The sequence below is a fragment of the Rhipicephalus sanguineus genome, chromosome 1, assembly GCF_013339695.2.
Source record: "Rhipicephalus sanguineus isolate Rsan-2018 chromosome 1, BIME_Rsan_1.4, whole genome shotgun sequence".
NCBI classification, from domain to species: domain Eukaryota; kingdom Metazoa; phylum Arthropoda; class Arachnida; order Ixodida; family Ixodidae; genus Rhipicephalus; species Rhipicephalus sanguineus.
The window spans coordinates 141,052,121-141,079,636 of record NC_051176.1 but is presented as its reverse complement, the minus strand read 5'-3'; the positions used below and the strand labels follow the sequence as shown (position 1 = coordinate 141,079,636).

The following is a 27,516-nucleotide window of genomic DNA, read 5'->3' as shown; positions in this document are numbered from 1 at the left end:
CTTTCCAACATCCAGCAGAGTCTGGCGAATGGGCGGGGCAGTGACGTCGCGGCGCGGCGATGACGCTGTTCACGTCACCGCCCCGCCTCCGCTCCAGCGGCGTCCGCCATTGCGAAAGCGATCGAAATTGTGCACGAACATTGTTATACAAATTTAATGAAAAATATGCAGTGAATTAGACGTGTCCAAATCATCGTGAAACTGAGTTGTTCACGCCGATTCGAGTCCACGACGCGATACGCGCTGTGCTTTTAGAGCGCAGCTCGTAGGCGTCTGTTCCTGCGTTGTTCGGCATCGCCGTTGGCGTAATCGGCGTAACCGATAGAGCGATCGAGGACGAAAGACAGCGAACGTGGATTCTGTCGATATCACGAGCCACTGGCCTCTAACCTCACTTTCTTCCTCTGTCATGCGTGCTCGCCCTTCGGTCGGAGCTCGTGCGCATGCAGGGCTGGTGGGTGCGCTGCTACTGTCTCGTCGTGACGGGGATGTCGATGACGCCTGCAATGCACAGAGTGGCGTTGCGTAGCACTCGAGTACTGGCACTTTCTGTGGCAATATGTAACGAATGTTCCAATGCGGATAGCCAGAAATTCAAACACAGCTCGCGTTGCCTCAACACAAAGCTGCGCTCAGAATTCGCATGAGCGAGTATCGTGATCACGGTGACTTTTCGAGCTATGAAGACCTGTGGGTTTGCGTCTATCTTGGTTTTTTTTTTAATGCGAAGCATTTCTTAGCGAACTTCTGCGACTTTGAGCGTATCTATCTGTCTATCTACCTATCTAGCCGCCTACGAATTTGTGCTCTCCTGGCCGTTTCGTTCATGGGTGTATACCGAAATTGGTATGGCATAATGTGACTGTCTGACAAACATAAATGACTGGTCATAACATGAAAATCATGACATGCGTGTCATGTACAGCATGATTTACATGCCACAGTCTTGGGGCTTTTGCGGCCGTTTCGTTAATTTGATACATACCAAAATTGGTATGGCTTGACAAGTGTCTGGCGAACATAAATAACAGGAGGTATTATGAAAATCATGACACGCGTGTCATGTACAGCATGAACGCGTGCCACACTCATGGTGCGCTGGCGGACGTTTCGCTTGCTTGATATACACCAAAATTGGTAGTGCGACTGTGCGACGAACATAAATAATGGGCGTTAATGTGAATTTCATTACACACGAGTCATGTACAGCATGATCGACTTACGTGCCACGCTCATGAGCGATGGCGGCCGTTCCGCCAGATTGATATACACCAAAATTGGTATTGCGTGATGTGACTCTGTGACGTACGAGCATATATAACAGGTGTGATTTTTGGAACATGTCACGTGACAAGTGTTACGTGAGAATCATTGCATACCACGCCGGAAAAGTCTGTGCACGTGTTCTGGCAGCAAAGCAGAAGATAAAGAAGAGGATGGATTGCGTGCCGGTTCATGATGATGACAATTTCTTTCACCACTAATGGGGATTCTCCAAGCTTAACCAGCTCTGCTTTTAAAAGAAACAGATACCAGCGCACGTACGAGCCCTAAAATTCCCTCTTAGCGAATTTTAGTGCCGGGACCCCAAAGTGCCTTGCGTACGTAAGCCCCTTACGTTCCTTTGTATAGTCGATGGGTGCGGCTGAGAATACAAGGGAACGTAAGAGGGTGAATAAGGAAGCGGCTTGGAGTCCCCGGCATTAAAACTCTCTAATAAGAGAGAAAAAAAAAAAAACTCACAGGGTCCTTTATGCATTCGCCTAAGACCACTCGAAGGCGAAAGCCGTCTTCCTTTTCTTCAGTTGATGTATTGTTCCTCACCCCCCCCCCCCCTCGAAAGCTTTGTGACCTAACACTGTTTTGCACTGCCTCCAAGATCGGAGGCACTGCAATCTTTCTACACCACATCTGGTCATGTGCTGACGTCATCGCGTGAAGTCACGTTATTCGACGTCATGATGACGTCACAATCTTTGGTCGTATGGTCACGTCATTACGTGATGATTTTTGACATCCCTCGTGTGTTGACGCCGCCGACGCCGGTGGTCAATTTTCGCGTTTGCTGAGGCATCTAAGGTTTTCGTCAGAGCAGGTGCAGGGCCCCCAGTAGGCGCGTGTTAAATGAAAACAATACCTCGTTCGGCTAGTCTGATAGCGGACATTCTGTTGGTTTACTTTACAAAATCATTTTTCTGCTCAACTTCTTCGCGCTCTATACTTCCTAATCACGAAATTTCATCGAGCACATAAGGGCCCCTTGCTATCCTGCACGAGCACAGACATCGTGCACTATACGAGCATGACTAAAAAGCGCAAGGCACATTCGCTAGCACAGAGGCACAGATTAATTTACATGCGCGAATTAAACGTGAAACTGGTAGCATGTACACAAGTGGCAACACAGCGGTAAATGACACCATAGGCTGACAGCCACAGAAACGCAGACCACATAACGACAACACATGCCAGGTAACCGCCGCAGCTGACGCGCGGCGGCACTAATTTGCGATATCGAAATAAAAAATCTTCCCCTCACAACATCACGGTAACATCCCAAGCTCGCGCTCAGAACACGCGACCGAAACGCGAACCATAAAACTCTTTCAGCGTGACAAAATTATCTTTAAAGGTTGTGCGCCTGAAAGGGCCCCATTACACAACAAATTATAGTTTGTGTTAATGGTACGCTGATTATAATACCAGCAATATTGCAAGCTAAATACTCAAGTACGTATCTCGCATAGCACGGAGCAGTCGGTCGCGGTCAGGGGCGTAGCCAGAAATTTTTTTCGGGGGGGGGGGGGTGGTTCAACCAGGGGCGTAGCCAGGGGGGGGGGGGGGTTGGGGGGTTCAAACCCCCCCGAAATTTTTCAGTTCTGCTTGCGTATATATGCACGCACACATACAAACGCACGCACGAACGATGGGCGCGCAACAGCAGCCCATCGCACGCAACAAATTCACGCTTGAATGCGAGGAGCAGTCGCCATGAATACGCGCGGTTTCGCACATCGTAACCTACGCGCGCTTCTCAGTGGTCGTGGAAGTGCGGCGCGCCGGCGTCTCTCCGTCGCGGCAGCGCCGGACTGGCCGGACTCCGCGCCGCGCTGTGGCGCTGTCGCCACTGCCGCCCGCCGCCGCCGGCGAGGAGAGAGCGTTTACGTCACGAGAAGAGGGCTGCAGCGCTGGGGCGGAGCTCGGAGAGCATGGGCGTCGGCAGGGGGGTGCAAAAGGGGCATTTGCTCCCCTCCAGCCATATATTGCCGCCACCCAAGCTACACCAGTACTCTCCCCCTCCCCCAAACGCCATGCAACACTGCTTTTCACCCCCCCCCCCCCCAAGACAAAATCCTGCCGACACTCCTGTCGGAGAGCGGGAGAGCGGCGAGATGAAACAATCGCCAAACTCTCGCGAAGGGTATAGATGGCTCTGGCGGCGGCGAAGCGAGCGCGGCGCCTGGCGGATCCCGCGACGGTGCGCGCCAGCCGCGGCGCAAGCGCAACGTGCACTCCGAGCAGCGGACCCCGAAAGGCGAGCCAGAGAAGCGGCGGCGAAGCGAGCGCGGCGCGTGGCAGACCTTGATGGTGCTCCTGCGCGGGAAGCGGCGACCAAGCGGCGCCAGCGGTCTCGCATTCAAGGAGCCGACGCGCGGTTCGAGCGGGAATTTCTCGCTCATTCGTTTGGCCACAGTTGCGACGTGTGTGAGCGACTTTGGTTCGATAATAACCTCACCGCAGTGTTCACACTCTTTATATGATGTACTGGGCGAATTTCACGGAAGAGTATCACGGTTTACCGATGATTCCCTCCAGAGCTTCGCCCGACTCATCATCATTCACCCTGTGGATATGCTGTAATTTTTTGTTGACTGATGAAAGCGTGGAAATGAGAACGGCGTCATCCATGGAACCATGATCACTGTATGTGATTCCGTTGTCCAACTGTTAATTGAGAAAATACAGACCTCCAAGGCCATGCTTTTGCTTGCTGAAAACTGACACGTAATGGATTTTGTGCGTGCTTACTGTAAGTAAGCCATGCTTATTGTAAATAAAGGCGTGTCATGTTCCAGTTTTTCTGTTTCGCAAAATATGTGGGTCGACCTTTTTTTTTTCCTCGTAAAGCACAATACATAGGGGTCAACCTGCACTTGTGCTCGACCTATTTTTGAGTAGATACCGTAACCTCCAAATATTTGCCTTATGTGTTCGTACTAGCGGAATGCACTGATTGTATATTTTTCAACTATAACAGTGAGCTGCTGATCATGATTTGGTAATGCTGCCGTATGCATTCCAACACATTTTAAATGCAAAGCATTTCTTAGCGAACCTTAGGCACTTTGAGCGTTTCTATCTGCGTATCTGTCTGTCTGTCTGTCTAAATGCCTACGTCTGGGCGCTCTCGTGATCGCCTCCTTAACTTGGTGTAGACGAAAATTGGCATGGGAGGGTAAGAGGGTTTGACGAATATGACTGTCTGGTCATAACATGAATAACGTGAAAATCCTGTCGCGTACGTCGTAAAACCCTTTCCTCCAGACACATGTGGCACATACCTGTTTACCACGGGCCACGGTGTGCGGGTATGCGCCACAGGTGACTGACAGTTTATATCTACCTAGGAATGGCAAGAACAGACAGTGGTAATTTAAATGCGAGAGCGTTAAGAAGAACCAACATCGACCATGTTGACCCGATGAATGCAAAGAATACAAATTAGGATCCCAGCAAGAATCGAACCCAAGCATTCTGCGTGGCAGTCAGCTATACTACCACAGAGCCACGCCATGCCTAGAAACTGCTTTGGAAAAACACCCTATACAGGCGTAATGTTGGTGCAAAATCAATTGTGGTTGTGGTGCTGTCTATCTAAATTTATAGCGAGGCAATAATACTAAATATGAACTCCTACGATACAGGCGTCGTGTCAGGTTAGGTTCTGTAGTTCCAGTGTTGGCTCCGCTTTTATAGCAGCCTAATAAACATTACATTTGTATTCCTATGATTCGGCAAGCTATATTCAAGCGTTGCTTGACCCCGGAGAAATGCATTAATGAAAGTTACGTATGATATTCACATCAATGCACCCTAAAGTGCACTTCGTTTCGATAATACTGACGTATGTGCTCTAGCATTAGTCCTGACGTTACATATAATATCATAAGTTACCTTTTAAAAGCCAGTGTTGTCGACGTGCCTAGTAAGCCCACGGTGTGCACACAACTACTACACTTGCAAAAACACATTGATGCTCCTCGTAACGCTTGGCTCAATGTCATAAATTACAGAAGAGAAGTACTCGCTGGCTGCTTTGCATGAAACTGATTCCCATAATGAGTGGGATCTGCCGAATTTTTTATTCTGACAATTTGCTTCTAACAATCAATTGCTCTTGTGAGTAATTTACCTAGTTAAATGTACTTTGGGAACTGATTCTAGGGGCCACTTGCCCATCACGAATTATCCCACCAGGCTGCTGAACATTACTTTTGTCTTCTTCATATTAGTGCTCAACCACGCTAATTTTCATGGCAAAGGTCCTCAGTCATCTGTTGCAATTCATCCCCAGTGCTACTGAACACAATGTGTCATCTGCAAACCATAGGCTGCTGATATATTTGCCACTGATCCTCACTTTGATGCATTCCCTATCTAATAGGTTTAAAACTCCCAAGCGTGCCGTGCATTGGAGAGATTGTGTCTCTTTGCTTGATCGTTTTCAATCTCGGGTTGGTATGTTTTCGCTTTTCTTGTGGACAATCAAGCGAGCAATGGAACCTCTACAGATATATTGCTGAAGTATTTTCATGTATGCTACCTCTATTCCATAATAAAGTTCATTGTCTGTCTGTCTGTACCTCTATTCCATGACTAGGAAATGTCTCTACCACTTTTTTTATTTCTGTTGACTCAAGTACGTTTTCATGGTCTATGAATGCCATATAGAGAGAACAGTTTTACTCATTACTTCACTGATGTCATGACAGCTGTGATTCTTTGTAGAACGCCCTTTCTTTTAGGTCGACTAAAGCCTCATATTGCCCTGATTTTATCGCAATTAGCTTGGTCACTATTTTATACAGTACTGAAAGCAAGTCAATAAACCTAAATTTATTGAACTTGTTTACTTCTTGTGTCTCATAGTTTAGTATGATGTTGGCATTTTTTCAAACCCTGGTACGCTTGAAATTAAAAGTACTAAAACATAGTTTGTCACCAGGGGCGTAGCCAGAAATTTTTTCGGGGGGGGGGGGGTTCAACCATACTTTATGTATGCTCGTGCGTGCGTTTGTATGTGTGCGTGCCTATATACGCAAGCAAAACTGAAAAACTTCGGGAGGGGTTTGAACCCCCCCAACCCCCCCCCTTGGCTACGCCCCTGTTTGTCACAGGTTTCCTATAGAGTAACGACCCCTCAATATTGGGTCAAGTCGACGGTTATTCCATCTTCCCAAGCCGCTTTTCCTCACACACGTGCCTTGCAGAGCCCTTTCAACCTCATCACTTGTTACTAGAGCTGTGCGAATAGCAAAATTGTGGGTGCGAAGCGAATTCGAATATTAAAGATTGAGTGCGAATCGAATCGAATAATTTTCGAATATTTCTCAAACATTTTTCGAATAATTTGAAGTGAAATTACAGAAAAAGTTGCAGAGAATCCCTAAGTATGTTTTTTTGAGATAGCAACATGAAAGTGTTTCTTTTCGCTAGGTTGATGAAGCGCTGGTGGGGTCATATTTCATAGTTGTCTTTCTTATCAAGAATGAGGCAATGTAGAGGCCGAATTGTATTTATGTACATGATTTGGTGCAACCAAAGTGTTGTCGACAACACTTTACACGTGATAGGCAGAGATGCCATTTCCTCAGCCTCTCCTCCTCTTTCAACTTCTGTGAAAGCCTAACTGATGTGGCAGACAAGGGTGTGCTCCCTTCAAGTCCGGAGTTCCAAATCTGCCTCGTAGACGTCGATACATAAGAACATCTGAAATTTTGGATGCTAAAAAGCTTCGGCGTTCGATTTTTCGGACTTTCTGCCCGAATTTCAGGTCCAAAACAGCATTGAGCCCCCAACTCTGCCACACCTTTCATCTCCATATTGGAACCAGCGTTTTCTTGAGTTAATACATTTGCGACCGTAGCAGAGCTTGAAAGGCAGCTTTGCCGCAATACGGGGGTGTGATGAGGTGAAGCATATTGAAAATCTAGGGACCACTTCCAAGCGTGATTGTTTCTTGGCTAAGTTCGACCGTAACGGAGCTGGAAAGGCAGCTTTGCCGCAATACGGGAGTGTGAGGAGGTGAAGCATATTGAAAATCAGGGACCACTTCCAATCGGACGTTGACTGTCTCTTGACTGTAACGGTGCTTGAAAGGCAGCTTTGCCGCAATACGGGGGTGTGATGAGGTGAAGCATATTGAAAATTTAGGGACCACTTCCAATCTGACTGTCTCTTGGCTAAGTTCGACCGTAACGGAGCTTGAAAGGCAGCTTTGCCGCAATACGGGGGCGTGATGAGGTGAAGCATATTGAAAATCTAGTGACCACTTCTAAACGGACGTTGACTGTTTCTTGGCTAAGTTCGACCGTAACGGAGCTGGAAAGGCAGCTTTGCCGCAATACGGGGGTGTGAGGAGGTGAAGCGTATTGAAAATCTAGGGACCCCTTCCAATCGGACGTTGACTGTCTCTTGACTGTAACGGTGCTTGAAAGGCAGCTTTGCCGCAATACGAGAGTGTAATGAGGTGAAGCATATAAAAAATCTGAAGGGGTCACTTTTAACCAGACGTTGACTGCATTTGTCTTTGGGAAGTTCGAATAGTTCGAATAGTAAAATTTCAGTGCGAATCGAATCGAATAGGAAACACTATTCGAAAAATATTCGAAATTTCGAATATTCGCACACCCCTACTTGTTACACATGGGTCTTCTGTGTCCTGTTTGTTAGTATACATTTAATGGTATCTAATAAAGATACTATCATGCTATCAGTTATGAAATCTACTTCATCTGTGTTCTGTATCTTCTAAAAAGGTCTTTAATGTGTGATGCTTTGCTCAGCATCTTTGTGCAGCACCTGCTTCCAAGAAGTTACCCTGTAAAATTCTGAGCCCAACACTATCTGGACTATAGCCGAAACCTAGTAAGTAGGGATATTTCAATGTGTCCTTTCTCCCTCACTCTGTGCGTGTGTCTATATATATATATATATATATATATATATATATATATATATATATATATATATATATATAGAGAGAGAGAGAGAGAGAGTGAGAGAGAGGAAAATGCCTTGGCACCCAGCCTACCCTCCTCCCTGGGCAAAATCAAAACTATCGACCTATGGAACAAGGCACCAAAAAGGTCTGTAGCTAAGCCTTGCTTGTGCAAGGGTTGGAGAAGGTGATGTGTTCTTCTCAAGAACCACCATAGCAAAGGCGTCTGTTATAGATGTGGGGGAGGGGGTGCAAATATGCTTGTGCACCCCTCCCATCAAATGTAATCCTTAGGCACCCGCCACGATGGTCTAGTGGTTATGGTGCTCGACTGCTGACCCAAAGGTCGCGGGATTGAAACCTGGCCGTGACGGCTGCATTTTCGATGGAGGCGAAAATGCTTGAGGCCCATGTAATTAGATTTAGGTGCACGTTAAAGAACACCAGGTGGTCAAAATTTCCAGAGCCCTCCACTATGGTGTCCCTAATAGTTACATCATGGTTTCGGGACGTTAAACCCCAACAATTATTATTATTAAATCTTGGGCAGCTGCAACCTTGCTGCATTACCTTCTAGACATGTATACTTCTGGAATGTGCCATGAGGAATTAGCTATGCATAAACTTCCAAATTTAAATTCCCAAGTAACTTCCTACTAGGGGAGGTGGGGGGAGGGGTTGATGCAGATTGTTTCATATGCCTTTGTTTCATAGCGAAGGAAACTGATTGCATGTTACTTTAGCAGAAATTTATGAGGTGAATTTGGCATCACAATAAATTAAGGTATAATTTCATTGAGCTAATGTTTCGAATATGGGCTCTGCTTTCTATTCTTGTGAAGCATGCATAGAGAAATGGGGCACATGACAACTGGATTTGGCACAGTGTTTTTGTGAAACTCCACTTGCTTCTGAAAGCAAGCGTGCTGTATGTCATTTGTTACTTAAACATTACAATTAAGGTTAAGAGGGAGCTTCAGCATGAAGCCAATTCCAATGCGCACTGCTCTTACAAATGCTCAACAACTATGTATGAAATTCTTTTGCATTTATGAGAGCTAAATTTTACCGACTGTTGGAAGCAGAGTTTTATGTCCCGAGATAGTATACAAAAATTTCCAAACATATGGTAACTGTCAAACTGAAGCACATTTACGACATTAATTCCTCCTTTAATTACGGTGTCCGAGTTGTGCACATACTATAGCTGTACATAATAATGCCACCAACGATGAGCCAAATGATGTAACACAAGCTCTGCACCTCTTAGATGATTTTATAAAACTATTCAGATGTAGAAATGGCACGAACTTTCGTTTAGAATGAACTTTAAGACATAGTTTAAATAAGAAAACCATGTGATGAGTTGCAACGTAATGAAACACACCATATGATAAAGGGCTCATGAGAGTGGCACTAGTGAAATCAGATTATCCTTGGCCCTGCATGCAATGTTAGTATATATTAGATTATTTTAAAGGAACTCTAGGCTTGAAAATGCTTCCAATAGCCTCTGCTAGGGCTCCTCCAAGTGGGTTGCTGCTCCGGATGTTGAATAAATATTTTGCCTTCACCTGTTCCAAAATTAGTACTTAAGCACTGCTCACAATCTTTTGTTGATTTTGTTTGATCATAAACATTCCCTTCGTTTGCTTTCTTTTTTCAGGTAGATTATGATGGCAATAGTTTGGTGCTCGCAATGCCTGTCCTTTAGTGATGTTGATGCTTAAAGGTGGCCTTCACTGTTTTGATCAATTGTAGACTTCGTGGAATCGCCGAGATTATGAAGCTGGGGACAATGCTCGCCGCCACCTTACTTTCTCTCTTATTTAAACCTGCAAAAACAAGACTTGTAACCACCGGCCACGAGATACAAAGCAGCATAAGTGCTTGCAGGCAGTCCTAGCAACCAGACCTCCTACAGGAGTTTTTGGAGCATACATGGTACAGTTATAGCTAAAATGAGACTTCTGTAACAAATGTAGCAGAGTTCCAGCACCCCAGCAATAACCAGATATCACGTTTCTATATTTTCCAAGCACACAAACTTGTACTGAACAAGGATGGCAGGGAAAACTAGGTGACAGGGCATACATTGGGCACATATGCACATTCCAGAGTGCTGAATAATAACTTTTAAGCAGAGTTCAGATATGCTTAGCTGTAGTGATCAGGCTTTTGCTTTGCAAAATTTTTTAAGTGGTCTGCACTATACTTTTCAGGCACTGAAGTTTCACCAATTAAAAACAGTCACCGAAATAAAACTTAAGGCTGCAAACTTAGCCTGGGACCAAATCTAATTGTCTTGGAAACTACTAGGCTACTTAGCTTGGTTTATATGTGCAATATCTACATTACTTTGAAAATTAATCCAAATTAATAAGTCTGAAACCACAACTGTCATGTCATTTCCACATTATACAAATCGGTTTTGAGGAGCAGGTGCAACACCAAATATTGGATGTTTCGCACAAGCACTTTTGATCCTGCTTTACATGTAACTGTGCTCATTTAGTAGGTTTAGAAACAATTGTGCAACTGTGCCTGCTATGGTTTCCAAGAATGTTTACATTATGCAATCTATTCACAAATGACTGATATGTACATGTTTTGGAAACGGAAATTTATTCAGTGGTTCCATAATTTTAGTGCATGAAGCATGACGATACACTTCTGGTGTATCCCAGCCACATGCGTTGCATGCCACAGTAAAGTCATACCAACTGGGAGGTCCATATATAATGCTGTACTGCTGTATAACGCAGTACTGAGTAGTGAAATGGAATTAACAGCGCCGAAGATCTCAGTCGGATTTACACTGACGACTCTTCAAGCACAGTCGGGCAAGCAGGCCAGCCATCTGAAGCAAGGAGTGCACACCCTGCAATGTTCTCATCTGTGTGTAGCCTATTTCCTTGATGAACTCCAGCTTAATGTCTTCTCGTATGTCGTGGCTCTTGCAGACACGGAATACGTTCACAATGATGTCCTCAGCGGCATAGCCAAGCTTCCACATATGCAACATGATCTTGTACGCATTGTCCAGCTGACCGTCCACGCAGTACTGCAGCATGTCCTTGATCTGCTCTGGATGTGGTTCGTCACATACCTTGAAAACGTTCTGGCTGTTCACGTGTCCGAAACCCACTACCGTCGACTGGAGGTTGTTGATCGCCTGGCGCATGTCACCCTGAGCAGTGAACACAAGAGCTTCCAAACCATCTTCGGAGTAGCTCGCATTTTCACGCTGGCATACATCCAGAAGTTTTGCGAGCACCTGCGCATCCGTCAAGCGGCTGAAGCGAACAACGGCGCATCTGGACTGAATGGGCTCTATGATTTTGTCCGATGTATTGCAAGCAAGAGCAAACCGCGTGGTCTTTGAATATATCTCCATTGTGCGACGCAAAGCTTGCTGCGCTCCCTCTGTCATGCTGTCTGCTTCGTCAAGAATAATTATCTTGTGCTTTCCTGGCGGCAGCGTCACCTTTTTCTGGGCAAACATCTTGATCTTATTTCGGACAACATCGATACCTCGATCGTTAGATGCGTTAAGCTCCAGAACGGCCTCACGAAATGCAGGACCGAGGAGGATCCGTGCCAAGCAGAGGATTGTTGTCGTTTTGCCCACACCGGGAGGACCAGAAAGAATTACGTTGGGTACGTTGCCTTCCCGCGAGAAAACTTCCAACCGTGCGATAGTCTCTTCATTGCCTACGATTTCGGTGAACTTCACGGGCCGGTACTTTTCCACCCAGGGAATGCAGTCCTTCTTTTTCTGGCTGTCATCCGCGTCGACATCCATGGGCTCTGCCATAACAATAGAAATTTTCACGTACCAAAACTTGTCTAAGAACGTTGTAAGCGTTTACTTAAGCGGCTGAAGCCTCTGAGCCTAAAGAAAGCTGCTGTTCGCACAAAAAACCGCGCGAAAACACGCAAATTGGCAGCACCCACCAATAAAAATGAGCACCCTCGATACAAACCGCTCGGCTTCGGTGTAGTAGCCAGCGCCGCCGTGTTAGGGTTTGCTATTGCCGTGTCGCAAGCACGGTCAAGAACTGCCAAACCAGACACGTTGGCGTCTGTCTGAAAAGCTCTCGGCAACACTGTGCGCTTTTGTCACGTGGCTTTAGCTTACCTGCCGCTCCGGATTTGATCCGCCTTCAGGTGCGCTCCCGCTGCTCCTACGCGCTCCTCCGCATCTTCACGTGTTTAATAACTAGCGCATCTGTCAGCGGCAGCGAATAAGTAATCACATATTTCCGCTTAGGTCGTAGTGTTGGCATAAAAAAGACGAAAAAGACCCCTCATTTGGTGCCCGATAATGAGATACCTTTCGCTTATGTTCCTGGGCTATTGGCTTTCCCTTCTATCATCAGTAGGCGTGGTGAACTCTTCGGCAAAGGGTGAAGGCGACAAACTCGAGTCACCGACTGTGCTTATTGCTGTCATACTGAGGAACAAGGCGCACGTGTTGCCTTACTTCTTCGGTTACCTGGAGCAACAAACCTACCCCAAATCAAGGATAAGCTTGTGGTAAGTTAGTTGTGAGACATCACAGCACGTACGTATACTCTCGCCGATCGTAAGTCAGCTGTTCTGCACTCTGTCGGTAGTTCGCTAAAAAAAAAAAAAAAATGATTCACAGAATTTTTCACAGAATTTTCTATTGTTGCTCACGGTGCGCCAAGGTAAAACACGTGATGCAGTTCCCAGTTGTAATATATTGCAGCGGATGCGGCATGCTTTTTCTATAATGATTGACGTGCATCGCCATTTAGGAATTAATTAATCACATGTCCTTTAGCAATTCTCTTCTGACCTTTTGTTGGCAGCACGCTGTGAATTTTCGTGATCGATGCATACAATATAGCAATTCTGCTCGCTGATATTAGCGCACGGTAGCGCGGTAGCCGCGCGCGTCGTCTGCTTAATCGAAAGTGAAAGGGGAACTCGTGCTGAAAGAATTAGCTAAAGTGAATTTCACCACGTGGCACTTGGTTGCGGAGAACATTCTTATCGGTATTATTTTATAAAATCTATTTAGATGCTTTAAGCTCCTTTACCTTTTTTTTTTTTCAGATGCTATTATAACTGCACCTCAATTGCATATATATATATTTTTTTCACCATTTAAAGGACAAATTTCGAAACTCATGTGGGAGCTAGGGAAGAGAAGCTTGAGTCGGGCTACAGAGGATTAGAGATTAGGAAATTTGCAGGCATAGCAGATACATAGCCATGGATGCGCAGGGGGGGATACCTTGGGGGTCACTAGGCGCTCATCCTGCAACGAACTTAAACAAGCTAATTGTGATCATGAATGGACAAATTATGGGACGTTTCTGCTGCAGCGAAAGGAAATAAGTTGAAGTGCATTATAAAAATGTACATAGCTTCAGCAAAAAAAGGTACACAGCTTCATGCAAGTGTTGCTTCAACAAACAAACTAGAACTGCAGAGTTACCGCTATCTTATGGAAACTGTAGGTTTATTAAGATGACGCCTAGTGGTGCCTCGTGCTGTTGCCCCTTTGCCATCTCCCTATGTGAAGACAAAAGACAGAAAGCTATGCGATGGAGGAGGAGGAATAAACATTTGTTGCACGAAACGGTGTCGCGGTGCTAGTCCCGCGTTGTGAAAGAAATATTTGACTATACTGCGAACTACATTTGTACTTGAAGGTTTCGAGAAAGTTTTGTGGGATGAGATTAATATGGTGAGACATAACAATAGCGACACCATTTTGTAATGATTTAGAAAGGTTTTTTAGGGTCCCTTTAATGCTTACTTTGACTACATGCTGGCATAGCACATGTTAGACATGCATTGATATGATCCAGTGAGCAGTTTCCTTTAGTAGGACTGAAAGGCGGGCGAGTTTGAACCTATCCATTGTTGGGTAGCGCACAAACGGATATGACATGAAGGAAGAAGACGGGACAAAATCAGTCTTCTTCCTTCGTGTCATGTCTGTTTGCTTCCTTCTTGTCATGTCCGTTTGTGCGCTACCCAACAATCAATGAGTAGTACTTTCCTTTTAGCACCTCTTTATGATGAAGCAGTTGGAGAAGCAAATAGAAATTGCTGTTAGCAATATACTGGATACATTGTAGTGTCTTGAAGAAAGATGTATCTGTGTGACTAAAGCCTTTCCTAGGAAAGCACGAGTGTGTGTCACAAGAATTCAACTAAATGTATGCTACTATCAGTGGCAACGTGACATCTCTCTGTGCAAGAAAAAGAAAAAAAATTTTACGATTGCTCTGTGTCATGGGTCATTGCCAGGAATCAGCCTGCGCTGAACTTGTGTGCAACCTATTGCAGGGTCGAATGCAACAAAAATCTTGGTGTTTAAATTAGGTTAATTGGGGGGCATCTATGAATTGCTCACTTTACGTACATGTCTGGTATTGCAAAAGCTGCACAGTAAAAAAAAAAAAACTACTTTTACATGGGCATTGGCCATTTTATAAATGGGACATGCATTGACAAGTCTTATCAGAATTATACTAGAATGCTAAAACAGAAGCTGCGTTTAAAAATTCTTTGTACTTGCAAGCGAGTCCCATACACATGTCACAGTTGCTGAATGCGGTTTTATACCCTGCAGGCACGAAATATGATGGACTGTCTGTGAATGTGTCAAATTTACACAACTTTATTCCAAGGGATTTGATATTCTATTGCAAGAAAGAGAATGCAGCAATATGTTTGCATTTTCAGTAATTAATCTTAGTGTGTAATTACTGACTTGCCAAGCCTCTTCTCGTGGAAAGAAGCTGTTTGCAGGTATTATAGATGGGTAGTTCAATAATGCAGCTCAAACTATCTTTTCTCTTTAGTGCCCTTTCAAAGTACATTTGTTGATGACAGCCTCATTTCACTAAATATTGTACGATTTAATTTATTGTTTTTCTTTTCTGGGCAAAAGTTTTTATTTCTTGGCATACCACCTAATCAGTTCTACGAAAAAAAAAAAAAATATTGCAGAACACAGGAGAAAAGAGTGAGACTCGTGTACTGTTTTCTGTGTTGTTTTCATGCTTAGCATCATGTATCGAGTATTCCAACATTAAACTCTCCTGATAAGCAATCAATTACCCAACATTTTGGGTCATTTGAAGCATCGGTATACTAGTGTAGTGTGGATGAATGAGTTTATCAGTTGGACAAAAAATCTGGACCTGTTAAATGGAAGTATTGTGAAACATAATTTAGTGGCACCAAATCAGTCAATCTTTGGGTGTTTGTTTGATGTGCATGTTCTTTCTTTGCTTCATCCTAATGTAGCTCTGGCAAATAATGTTGGCCGTATACATTTTTACGCGTACGTTAATAGTATAAAATGAGCATACGCTAGCATATATCTTGTTTGGCAAGTTTCTACTGTTGCTGTGCAGGATTTACACAGACCATAATGTGGACCAGACAGCTGAAATGGTTGACACCTGGGCTGAGGCAGTGTCGAATGAGTATCACAATGTCAACGTGACCAGTGAAGATGGTGAGGCGTTCTTTCCTGACGAAGAAGGCTCACAGAAGTGGACAGCACAACGCTATTGGCACGTGATACGGCTGCGTGAAGAAGCAATCCAAGTTGCACGAACATTGTGGGCCGATTTTATCTTTGTAAGTCGTGGAAGATATGTGCAGTGGATACTGAGGGCACATGCAGGAAGGAGTGCAGAATATTTTTCTGTGAGCTTTATTAATCACTGCACAGAGTGCGGGCTTAATAGGCGCAGAGTAACATGGAGAGTGACAAAAGATCAAGGAATGACTGCATGAAAATGCTGTTCTAAAAGAATTCTGGAAATTGATTGAGTTATGCCTCTGTCAGGTGGAGCATTTTTGATTTTGATTGAGCCTATTTGGGATTGAACCTAATGATTCACTCCTTTTTGTAAGCCGTAGAAAGAGCCTATAGTGGTTGAGAAATTACATTGAGGTTGTGCTTGATTGTGATTGAAAGTGCGCCGTGTAACCGGGATACTACGTAGGACCTTATCAAAGTACATAATAGAATAGAATCATAATAAGACATAATAGTCATCAATGTGCACAAGTTCACCAAAAAAGAATTACCATAAGATGGCTGAAAACTGTCTGCTTTCTTTCAAATGCATTGTTGTTTCTTTTGGTATAATATACTCGGGACATTACTCTTAGTTCAGTCAGGACCCAACGTGAATCTATATGCTGTATGTACAGCTACAAGCATGTGGCATTTTATTCTTTCTTTGATTCTTGTTGTGTGCAGTGGATTACAAGTGAAGAAGCCTATTCTGTATTGAATTTCTTGTTTTCTCGAGGAGAATTACCTTATGGCATAGTAAAAAAAAAACTACAAATACGAATGCAATGGGAAAGAAGTCCAGTGATGTTCTGTGTTCACATGTATCTGGAAACTACTTTTTAAAAATGAGTATTTTCATCAGCAGTCATTTGGATGCTGGTGCGCGCACACATCTTTGTGTCTTGTGTGTGAAAGCTGTTTCCCTATTGTTTGCATAGAAAGTAAAATAATTAACTGGATGCAGCGATTACATACTACCCTTGCTTTAACGGTCATTAAACCCATGTTCTTGCCTTTATTGCTGCTTTTAGGTGTGTGATGAAGGGATCGATATGAACACTAACAATTCAGTTCAACAACTAGTATTTATTTATTTATTTATTTATTTCCTTATTTATTCATTTATTTATTTATTTACAAATACTGCAATCCCGTTACGGGATTTTTGCAGGGTGGGGATACAACTTTATAATATTACTTGCAGGGCAAACAAAAACAATAATACAATAAAAAATATAGCGAGTAGGTGCTGGTACAAAGACAATACAGATGTCATGAAACAAATATACGCCTCAAGTAGAACTCTAACAACTCGTCAAGTGAAAGTTCAACGGTAACAGAAGGAAAATAAAAATAAAAAAGTTACACAATATGAGTTACACAATAAATAAGTTACACAATGTGAGACATAAACAAATTCAGGGATGGCTACAACACCACATCGTTGGACAGTTGATTCCATTCAGCTACGACCCTGGGAAAAAATGAGTATTTAATGCAGTTATTGCAGCTAGTGAAGGGGATAATTGTTAGTGCATGCCGTTGACTTGTAGCATAACCCGTTGAAAAGGAAATGAGCTCGGAAATATCTATGCTGTAGTGTCCCTTGATTAGCTGGAACAAAAATTTTAATCTGAGGATGCAATTCCTTTGGTCAAAGTTGGAAGATTGGCTCTGTTACGCAAGGCTGTAATCGACGTCCGCCCAAAGCTGTTATATATGTATTGAACCGCCCGCTTTTGAATACCTTCTATTTTATCAATGTCTTTTATAGTGAAAGGATACCAAATTACAGAAGCGTAATGTAATAAAGCTTTGCATTTTATTACATGAAATGAAACAGTCATCAAAACTGAGGAATAAACTTGCCAAAAGAGATAACTCCTTGTCTACATTCGCTTACTTCTTGAAATCCTTGTCCGCGAGCTTTGCTTGAGTGCTTTTATTTTTGTTAGCTCTACACGAATGTTCCATGATGAACTCCAAGTAACAGACTGTTATAATAGCCTAAAGAACTTGCCATTGATGCTGATTCATTCTTGTCTCTTAGACTGTAAGTATTAAAAGTCACCAACTCACTAGTTTATTGTGCCTTATACTGCTCTTTACTCCACTGCATTTCAGTTTCTTGATGGTGATGCCATGCTGTCAAACCCCAAGACAATACAAGACCTAGTTGAGGAGAACAGGTATGTTGTCGTATTAGCAAGTAGAATTGCCTGGGATAAAATCCATAAAACAGGTGAAGAATTTGCTTGTGCAGCAAAGGCTGTGTGGCGGTTTATGTAGTGCACAGCTTACTATCAAAATGTATGTTTAACCCACGGTATATAAACATTCCTTCAAGTTTCACTATGTAAGCACAGGAAAAAAAAAGAGTAGGAGGTGATCTTGATTAAGAGTGCTGAAAATAAATCTAAATATACATATATTAGAAAATGTATTCCTTTCCTCATTAAAGGAGTTGTATTAGTAGACATTGAAGTTTGTGGCTATGATGCCTACACTAAGTAGTGAAACCGCTGCTTTACATAGCTGATATCAGTGAAGCTATGGTTATGGGTTCAGTAGGGTTGCCGCCTGCCCGGTTTCAGACTGGCCCAGCCGGTTCTTTAGGCAGTGGGCCGGTTGCCAGTCTGCATCTAAGACCAGCCATCATTGGCCGTTTTTTGGACTTTGTATTGCGATCATATTATTTTTTTTTGCATTTTATAAGCGTAAATTCAGGAACTTCAAAGATATTAAATATTTTTCATCAGTCGGCAAAACTGTCGAACAATTTTCAACCAATTCCTGTCTTGTGCCCATAAAAACGCAAAGTAATTGAGCCCTCCATTTATACCGATCATTTAATTAACTAGAGCGAAAAATGAACATCAATGGTTTCGTGCTTGCATCATGAGCGTAAATTATCCACCTTCGAAGCAGCAGAAATTACATCAGTGTTTGTTCCGAAAGACTGGAGGTCTCAACGTGAGAATGAGAGCTGGCGCCTGGCCGTGGACAACATATTGGTGGGGCTTTACGTACAAATGGACGGCATATATGTAGACAGCATTTATTTGCACGCCAACAGAATAGTTGGTTAGCTCTTTTTTTTTTGTACATGTACATCATGTTGACTTCTGACTGGGCAAACAATGTTACAATACATGACATTGCGTGTCCTGTTTTTTCGGCATAAATTCAACTGTCTGTATAAGTACCCCCCACCCCCTCGCACTGAAGAGCCGGTTTTCTTTTTAGTGGTAAGGTGGCAACCCTAGTCATCAGTATACTCAATAAAACAGGTATTCAAGGAGTGCACACTTCCATTACGTAGGTGCTTTGAGCTCTTGCCGTTGCCATTCGGGACGCTACATTGATGGGTGAGAGAAATGGGGACATGTGACCATGGGAAAATCAAGTTGAGAGCATGCATTTTTTTCTGGTGTTCTGAATTTCTGAGGTTTAATGGCATCAAACTATGTGCTCATATCGTTACCATTATTGCTGCATTTATCTGTTTTGCCATTGGTCTGTCCAAACAACAAATGAAAAAAATGGGCACCTCCCCCTTAAGCTGTACAGCGAATGGTATTTGTAGACTGTCAGACAATGTTGGCAAAAAAACATCATTGGAGTGGACTGGCATTGTATTGCACAGTAGGAAAAGGGTTACACTTGGGAAATAAGTCATATGTTCAAAATACCTTTTTTGACCTCTGTTATTCCACCCCTGACAACACTGATAGAACAAATTCAATTATCCAGCTTGTCAAAATAAATAAGCAGAAAGACAATGAAGCACACCACTCATTTATCTGCTGTTATACTTGTCCAATTCTAAGATGCTCCGAAATTGAACACGTACCCATTCTTTATTGTTTAAAATCAAAAAGGTAATGTATAAATGGCATTACAGGGTATAAACAAAGAAAAAAATCCAACCTTGATTTTTTAGCGAGAAAAACGTGATTTGTCAAAACCACAAAAAGTGAAAGCAACGAACTTTGCCTTCACAAAATGGAAATTTGTTTACACTTTATGTCTATTTGTCATACTGCTCTCACACAGCAATTGCTATCTGTGGCCCACAAAATGTTGTCTTCCATGTGGTCGATTGAACATTTTACATTTATCTAGGGGTGTGCGAATATTCGAAATTTCGAATATTTTTCGAATAGGGTTTGCTATTCGATTCCATTCGCACTAGAATTTTACTATTCGAACTATTCGAACTTCCCTAAAACAAATACAGTAAACGTCCGATTAAAAGTGACCCCTTCAGATTTTCAATATGCTTCACCTCATCACACCTTGATATTGCGGCAAAGCTGCCTTTGAAGCTTCGTTACGGTCGAACTTTGCCAAGAGACGGTCAACGTCCAATTGAAAGTAGTCCCTAGATTTTCAGTATGCTTCACCTCATCACAAACCGGTATTGCGGCAAAGCTGCCTTTCAAGCTCTGCTTCGGTCGCAAATGTACTAATTCAAGAAAACGCTGGTTCCAACATGTAGATGAAAGATGTGGCAGAGGTGGGGGCTCAATTAATGCTGTTTTGGACCTGAAACTTGGGCAGGAAGTCCGAAAAATCGGAAGCCGAAGCTTTTTAGCATCCAAAATTTCAGATGTTCTTATATATCGATGTCTATGAGGCAGATTTGGAACTCCGGACTTGAAAGGAGCACACCCTTGTCTGCCACATCAGTTGGGTTTCCGCAGAAGTTGAAAGAGAAGGAGAGGCTGAGGAAATGGCATCTTTGCCTATCACGTGTAAAGTGTTGTTGGCAACACTTTGGTTGCACCAAATCATGTACATAAATAGAATTCGGCCTCTACATTGCCTCATTCTTGATAAGAAAACTGTTAAACACCACCTCTCCAGTGCTTCATCAACCTAGCGAAAAGAAACACTTTCATGTTGCTATCTCATAAGAATATGCTTAGGAATCCTCGCTAACTGCAATTTCGCTTCGAAGTATTCGAAAAATATTCTAGAAATATTCGAGAAATATTCGAAAAATATTCGATTCGATTCGCATTCACACTTCAATATTCGAATTCACTTCACACCCAAAATTTTGCTATTCGCACAGCTCTACGTTTATCAGATGATTCTAGAACAATCGCATATGATGTAACTCTCAACTAGACTATCCACTCTGCTTGTTCTCTCTGTGATGCATGCACTTCTTTGGAACATCAGAAACTTGTGTTGGGACTTGTCACAGCACGTAATATAGCAGGTTTTGAAAGAGCACTCATAATCGAAGACTGAAGGTGGCATGTAATCATCATTATGCTTCATAAGAGCTTGTTCTGTTGCTATCTTATGATGGCAGTGGTGATAACACTGGCTCTGCGGACACTATGTGACTGCAGACAATGTTCAGACTATGGTGCTATAAAAATAAATAAATAAAAAAAGCAAAGATGTGCGCTAGCATTGGTAAATGCTGTAATCACTGATTGTAGGCTGCCATTTTCACATTAAAATCTTCCTAGGGTATGTGCGAAATAGGCCCTTGTGGCAGTGCATTCAATGCTCTCACTGTCTCCTAGCATTGCCGAGACAGACAGTGCAACCATTGGATTAGTAACAAGTGAGGCCAGGCGCATTTATGCTCACCAGTGAATTAGGATGATCTGGTGAGGGCAAGTTTGAGGATCGAAATAACGAAAATGACTGCTTGTGAAAATGTGCTAGTAGAAGCGGGGGATTGGATTGAAAGTGACCAAAAAATTGAATTATCCAGAGCCAAATTGATGACAGTGTATTTTATTTACTAGTATATAATGAGTGCGTAAATGTTGCAGCTAACAGTGCTTCTTGCCTTGCCTTGCCTTGCCTTGCCTTGCCTTGCCCTGCCTTGCCTTGCCTTGCTCAGTATTCCTTCTTCCTTGCAGTGCCTGCAGTAGTGCTTTTATTAGAAAAATGTACATGCTTTAATCTGCAATGAGCACTACAAAGTTGGTAATATTATAAGCTTTGTTTAATTTAAATATTGAACTTTTGTTTCTTATTTGTTCTGGCTATAATAAATGATAGGTATTGATTTCGTATAAGCTAACAAAATAAATTTTCATAACTAACTGTAATCCTAAGAAGACAGTTTTAAATTGAGCACAACCGTACTGATTTCCTGCGACAACTTTCACAGGTGAGCTTGTATTTCAGTGGTATATATTTTTGCTGGAGGATTAGCTACACGTATCAACCATGGTATTGACTTTAATACTGTGGACTTTCCTGAACACAGCTGCTGTACCTGGTGACAGTGTTGACACATCCTCACTTTTTTTTTTCTGTGTACAAATATTTGATACAGTGTTTTCAGTTGTCATATTTAAAAAATTGAGGGCAGTTTTCTGCATTTTTTTCTATTTCTTTCTGCATTTCTCTCTATTTCTCTGTTTCTCATTCGTTCTGTGCAGCACTTTACTCTCCCCTCCTTCTTTCCCCTCTTCCTCAACATCACATCTCTCCTCCTCATGCTCACTTCCCTTTGCCACCCCCTTGCTACACTATGCTATACTAGGCTATGCTATGCTCTGCTAGTGTGCCTGTATAGCCGAGTGGTTAGGACGCTCGCCTTCGAATCGAGGGTAAGCGGGTTCGAATCACTCCTCGTGAAAAAATTTTTTTCGGCAAGAATTTTTCTGTTTCTCTTTCTTTATGTCTTTTTTTCCATCTCTCTGTTTGTTTCTCTCTTTCTATATTTCTCTCTCTCTCTGTACTCGTTCTCAGGGTTATTACAGGCCACAGTGTAGCGGTGAGTAGCGGGTATTGCCCAAATTTTGTGGCACATACCCATTCATGATGATGATAGTTTTCGGGCACAGTCACACACTCCACACACTTTGTGCCGAGCTTGAACAGCTTCGCTATTATTAAAAACCTCTTCCATACTGATGCATTACTTTTACACATCTGTTCAAAGGCATCAATGCTACAAATGTTTTCTTTTATTTTACCATTTCTTGGTATTCGCACCATTTGACTGGTGTCAGAGATCACGTGCTTGATTGAATTTTAATAGTCACTGAATTTTTGCACATGCAGAACCATTATTGCTCCAATGCTGGACTCCCGCAGTGCATATTCGAATTTCTGGTGTGGGATGAATGAAAAGGTATGTTCAGCTAACTGCTTTATTTATTTGCACCATTGCGCAAGCGTTGTGAATGCTCTTACTTAATTGACAATGCAAATGAATAATTAAGTAAGCCAATATGAGATCTTCACATGAATTTTATGAAAGGCAACATTTTCATCTCCCCATGAGTAGCATGGATTCACAATGAAAACCTGGTTAATGAACTGTTCTTTTATTGGGATAGCAATTATATATGGAAACTCCACGCGCATTTTTGCCATTGCCACCACTATGATGTACCGTACATGTATGGGTATCTATACATATGTAAAAGTCGGAAAGAAAAATAATCCTGTAGAAAATTTGTCCACGGCACGCGATTGGGAATCAAACGACCGTCCCTTCGTTCTGCGGCGCAACGTGGAGCGAAGGGTTGGTGGTTCATCACTTCCTTGTCACATGTAGTTTAGGCCTTACTTAGCAAAGAGGTTGCATTTCCTGCACACCTGGGAAAGTCAGTTTCAATATCACCCTTAAAGTTCGATGACAAATATCTCGAATTACGTGCAACTTTTGTGATTTCTAAAAAATGGGTATGTCATAAATTGGCATGCATTGCAACTTTCTAAGACAAATGACTGCCTTCAAGTCAATAATTAGAGTTTGTTTACAAGTGTTTGTTAATTAGTTGCATCAGTGTCGTTTTAGTTGTAGCAAAGTATTTCCGCCTCTACAGAGAGTCTGTGTGCGAAAACAACAGGAGCCTGACTGTCATAGAACTTTCATAAAGAGTCTGTATTGTCTAAAAAAATAACACCCTGTATATATGAGTTGCATAGCTGGTTTTCTCATCGTCATCATTATTCCCTGTGGATGCTATTTCTCCATCTTCGACATGAGGTTTGACACTCTTTCCTTGGCCACTATCCACACATTCGTTAACATAAATTTGCTAATTAGTTTCATGCCACATTTTCACATTTTCTCTACTGTGAGTCAGACCTTTTCTAATGTTTCCAATGTTCTTTTCTGGTTTTTTAAGACCCTCACATGAAAATTCATAATGCAAGTCTTGCCAAATGATCATCTAGATTTCCTGCGCTGGCTAATGATACTTGGCTACCTTTTAAGACAGAACACTATCTGCCTTGTATGCTATCTGCCTATACAATTTCTGTGTCGGATAAAGTAAAATCAAGATGCAAGTTTTGCAAGACCTTCACCAGTCGTGTGTACTGCACAACCTCAAACTTTAACCTCTACTTGAAATTGCACACTCCTTGAATATAGGTGCCAACTCACTATTCTAGTGTGATAATGATGGTGATGATATTAATTACATGAGCATCCCCTTTCAAGTGAGGCAATGGTGTACATCACCATACTCATTCTTTTAACTATCTTTAGTTTTCAAATCTACAAATAAAGTTGACGGGGGTGCCAGTGTGAGCTTGTTGATTTGTCATCATGGCATGGCAAAGCAGGAAACAGGGACAGAAAAAGACGTGACAAACAGACACAAGTGCCGACTTTCAACAACCAAGCTCTGTTGAAATGATCGAGTGTGCCATGAAATGGGGAGCCACCTCTGTGTCGTCGTTCTTGAAACTGTGCGATACCATGCTGAACGTGTCTGGATGTATTTCTGCGTGTGCCCTGATACCCAACAATCCAGCAAGGGTGTTGTACTCGCACGATGAAAAGCTGCAGCAAACTTCTGAGATGTGCATTAAAAATACTAGATGACACATAGTGGCCAAGATGGGCAGTTCTCACTGACCATTGTTTTTAGGAGTGTGAGTTGATTTCAGCACCACACTTAGTTGCCAGACTGCTATACAGTTCAACTGCCATATCAAAAAGTTCAAATTAGGGGTGTGCGAATATTCGAAATTTCGAATATTTTTCGAATAGTGTTTGCTATTCGATTCGATTCGCACCGGAATTTTGCTATTCGAGCTATTCGAACTTCCCAAAAACAAATACAGTAAACGTCCAATTGAAAGTGACCCCTTCCGATTTTTAATATGCTTCACCTCATTACACTCTCGTACTGCGGCAAAGCTGCTTTTCCAGCTCCGTTACGGTCGAACTTTGCCAAGACACAGTCAACGTCTAATTGAAAGTGACCCCTTCAGATTTTCAATATGCTTCACCTCATCACTCCCCGATATTGCGGCAAAGCTGCCTTTGAAGCTTCGTTACGGTCGAACTTTGCCAAGAGACGGTCAACGTCCACTTGAAAGTAGTCCCTAGATTTTCAATATGCTTCACCTCATCACACACCGGTATTGCGGCAAAGCTGCCTTTCAAGCTCTGCTTCGGTCGCAAATGTACTAATTCAAGAAAACGCTGGTTCCAACATGTAGATGAAAGATGTGGCAGAGGTGGGGGCTCAATTAATGCTGTTTTGGACCTGAAATTTGGGCAGGAAGTCCGAAAATTCGGAAGCCGAAGCTTTTTAGCATCCAAAATTTCAGATTTTCTTATAATATCAACGTCTACGAGGCAGATTTGGAACTCCGGACTTGAAGGGAGCACACCCTTGTCGGCCACATCAGTTGGGCTTCCACAGAAGTTGAAAGAGGAGGAGAGGCTGAGGAAATGGCATCTTTGCCTATCACGTGTAAAGTGTTGTCGGCAACACTTTGGTTGCACCAAATCATGTACATAAATAGAATTCGGCCTCCACATTGCCTCATTCTTGATAAGAAAACTGTTAAACACCACCCCGCCAGTGCTTCATCAACCCAGTGAAAAGAAACACTTTCATGTTGCTATCTCATGAGAATATGCTTAGAAATCCTCTCCAACTTTTTTTTCTGCAATTTCGCTTCAAAGTATTTGAAAAATATTCTAGAAATATTCTAGAAATATTCGAAAAATATTCGATTCGATTCGCACTCACACTTCAATATTCGAATTCGCTTCGCACCCAAAATTTTGCTATTCGCTTAGCTCTAGTTCAAATACAAACTTCTGCTGCACCAAATGCACTTGAATTTTGCCAACTTGCTGTGGGATGTGTACGGGTTAACACACAGTGCATGATTCAGGCTCAAAATTTTGGTGTCAGAGTCAGTTTAGGTACTCTTGTGGATGATGACAAAGTGCTAATAATTAGACTTTATAGTTTTCTGCTCCCACCTGGAGCTCGGTTCTGGTTTCCAGAAACAGTGCTCATCAGCAATCAAAAGTGATTGCTGTGCACACCATCAGCAATATGTATGCATAACAAGCCGTGGTAATTTCCTGAGAAGATACTGCCAAGTGCTTGTGTCAATTTTATGGCATGACAGTTGCTTTTAGCAAACTAAAGCAACTTTTTAGAAACCCATTGCTGAGGCATAATTAGAGTTTCTATTATCTTGTAATGTGTTGATAGGCAGTTTTGTGAGTGTTTAATGCAGTTTTGTTGGCTGTGCCAAGTCTTTGGAGCTAAATTTGTAGTTAAACTCCTGCTTTGGCAGACACTTTGCCCAGCTTAAATTTGTTTGCCAAAATGGGCTTCTGCTGTACAATCATAATGAAACAATATGCAAGCTGAAAAGAACACATTAGACTACCACTTATGCTTAATTGCTTATTGTGATGTGTGGCTACGACACAACTAGGTGCCAATTCACTCTAACTATAAAACTATGAGCATCTCTGGGTTAGTCAAGCTAGTATAAAGCACACCTGAAAAATGTTGCACCGTCCAGTTTGTTTCCTCGTGTTTGCGTTTTATTCGAGTGTGACAACACGTATAACATGCTGTGTGCATGACTGTTGGTGTAGTTAAACATTTGTTACTGCGTGTGGGGCAGATCTCCACTGCAGGGGAGAACTGAAAGGTTAATGATGCTTTGCTTCATGCAGGGTTACTACGAGCGCACAGATGAGTACATGCCAATACTCGAGAAGGAAAAGGTTGGCGTTTTTCCTGTGGTGATGGTCCACTCTGCGACATTGATCAACCTGAACCATGCCAACTCCCGCAAGCTAACTTATGACCCACAAAAGCTAGAAGGCTACACGGGACCAAATGACGATGTTATCACCTTTGCACACTCAGCCAAGTTTGCAGGTAAGGCCTGTCTGTAGGGTACAGTGAAAATGTGTTGGTCTGCCACCTCTTGAGCCACTGAGTATGAGGGTGTGGGTTTGATTCACTGCCATGGCGGTTACACATAGGCGGGGGTGAAATGCAAATATTTCCACGTACTTAGGTTTAGGCACACATTAAAGAAACCAGGGGTGGGCAGAATCAGTGTGGTGTTCTCCATTATGGTGTGTCTCATAATCATATCATGGTTCTAGCACGTAAAATCCCAGAATGTAATTCAATACAAAATTTTAGCCACCGAAGTAGTCAGAAGCCTAGATAGAGCAAGTGGAATATGTGAGTTCTATAGTTAACCGAGTCGATGTGTAAAGTGTCATGTTAGAAGAGCTACCAGCAGTGATTGTGTGTCTAAGCCTATGTCAATGCCTACAGCACTAAGCAGCCTTGGACTCTTTTTGTTAATTATATGATTTAAAGTTAACTCGAAATGACCTTTTTTCCACTTTACCACTTTACAAATGCCTGTTATCTATCCGAGAAAGCAGATTTTTTATATACTAAAAGGCCATTCGTAACTGTTGCAA

The 27,516-nt window shown here is 42.6% G+C and overlaps 2 protein-coding genes across 2 annotated transcripts in view; one reads left to right on the top strand and one right to left on the bottom strand.

The window, feature by feature from the left end:
- Window positions 1-10,830: 10,830 nt before the first annotated feature.
- Window positions 10,831-12,150, bottom strand: LOC119399117 (replication factor C subunit 2). The gene has a single exon (XM_037665935.2). It carries the CDS (start codon window positions 12,036-12,038, stop codon window positions 11,025-11,027), a length of 1,014 nt encoding a protein of 337 aa, XP_037521863.1. The 5' UTR covers window positions 12,039-12,150; the 3' UTR covers window positions 10,831-11,024.
- A 192-nt stretch (window positions 12,151-12,342) lies between these two features.
- The window catches only part of LOC119399101 (glycosyltransferase 25 family member), a 493,406-nt gene continuing 478,232 nt past the window's right edge, over window positions 12,343-27,516 (top strand). The window contains exons 1-5 of the mRNA XM_037665918.2: window positions 12,343-12,760; window positions 15,628-15,856; window positions 17,928-17,992; window positions 22,851-22,920; window positions 26,746-26,953. Coding sequence (XP_037521846.1) covers window positions 12,549-12,760; window positions 15,628-15,856; window positions 17,928-17,992; window positions 22,851-22,920; window positions 26,746-26,953 — 784 coding nt within the window. The 5' untranslated portion in view covers window positions 12,343-12,548. The remainder of the gene's footprint in view (window positions 12,761-15,627; window positions 15,857-17,927; window positions 17,993-22,850; window positions 22,921-26,745; window positions 26,954-27,516) is intronic.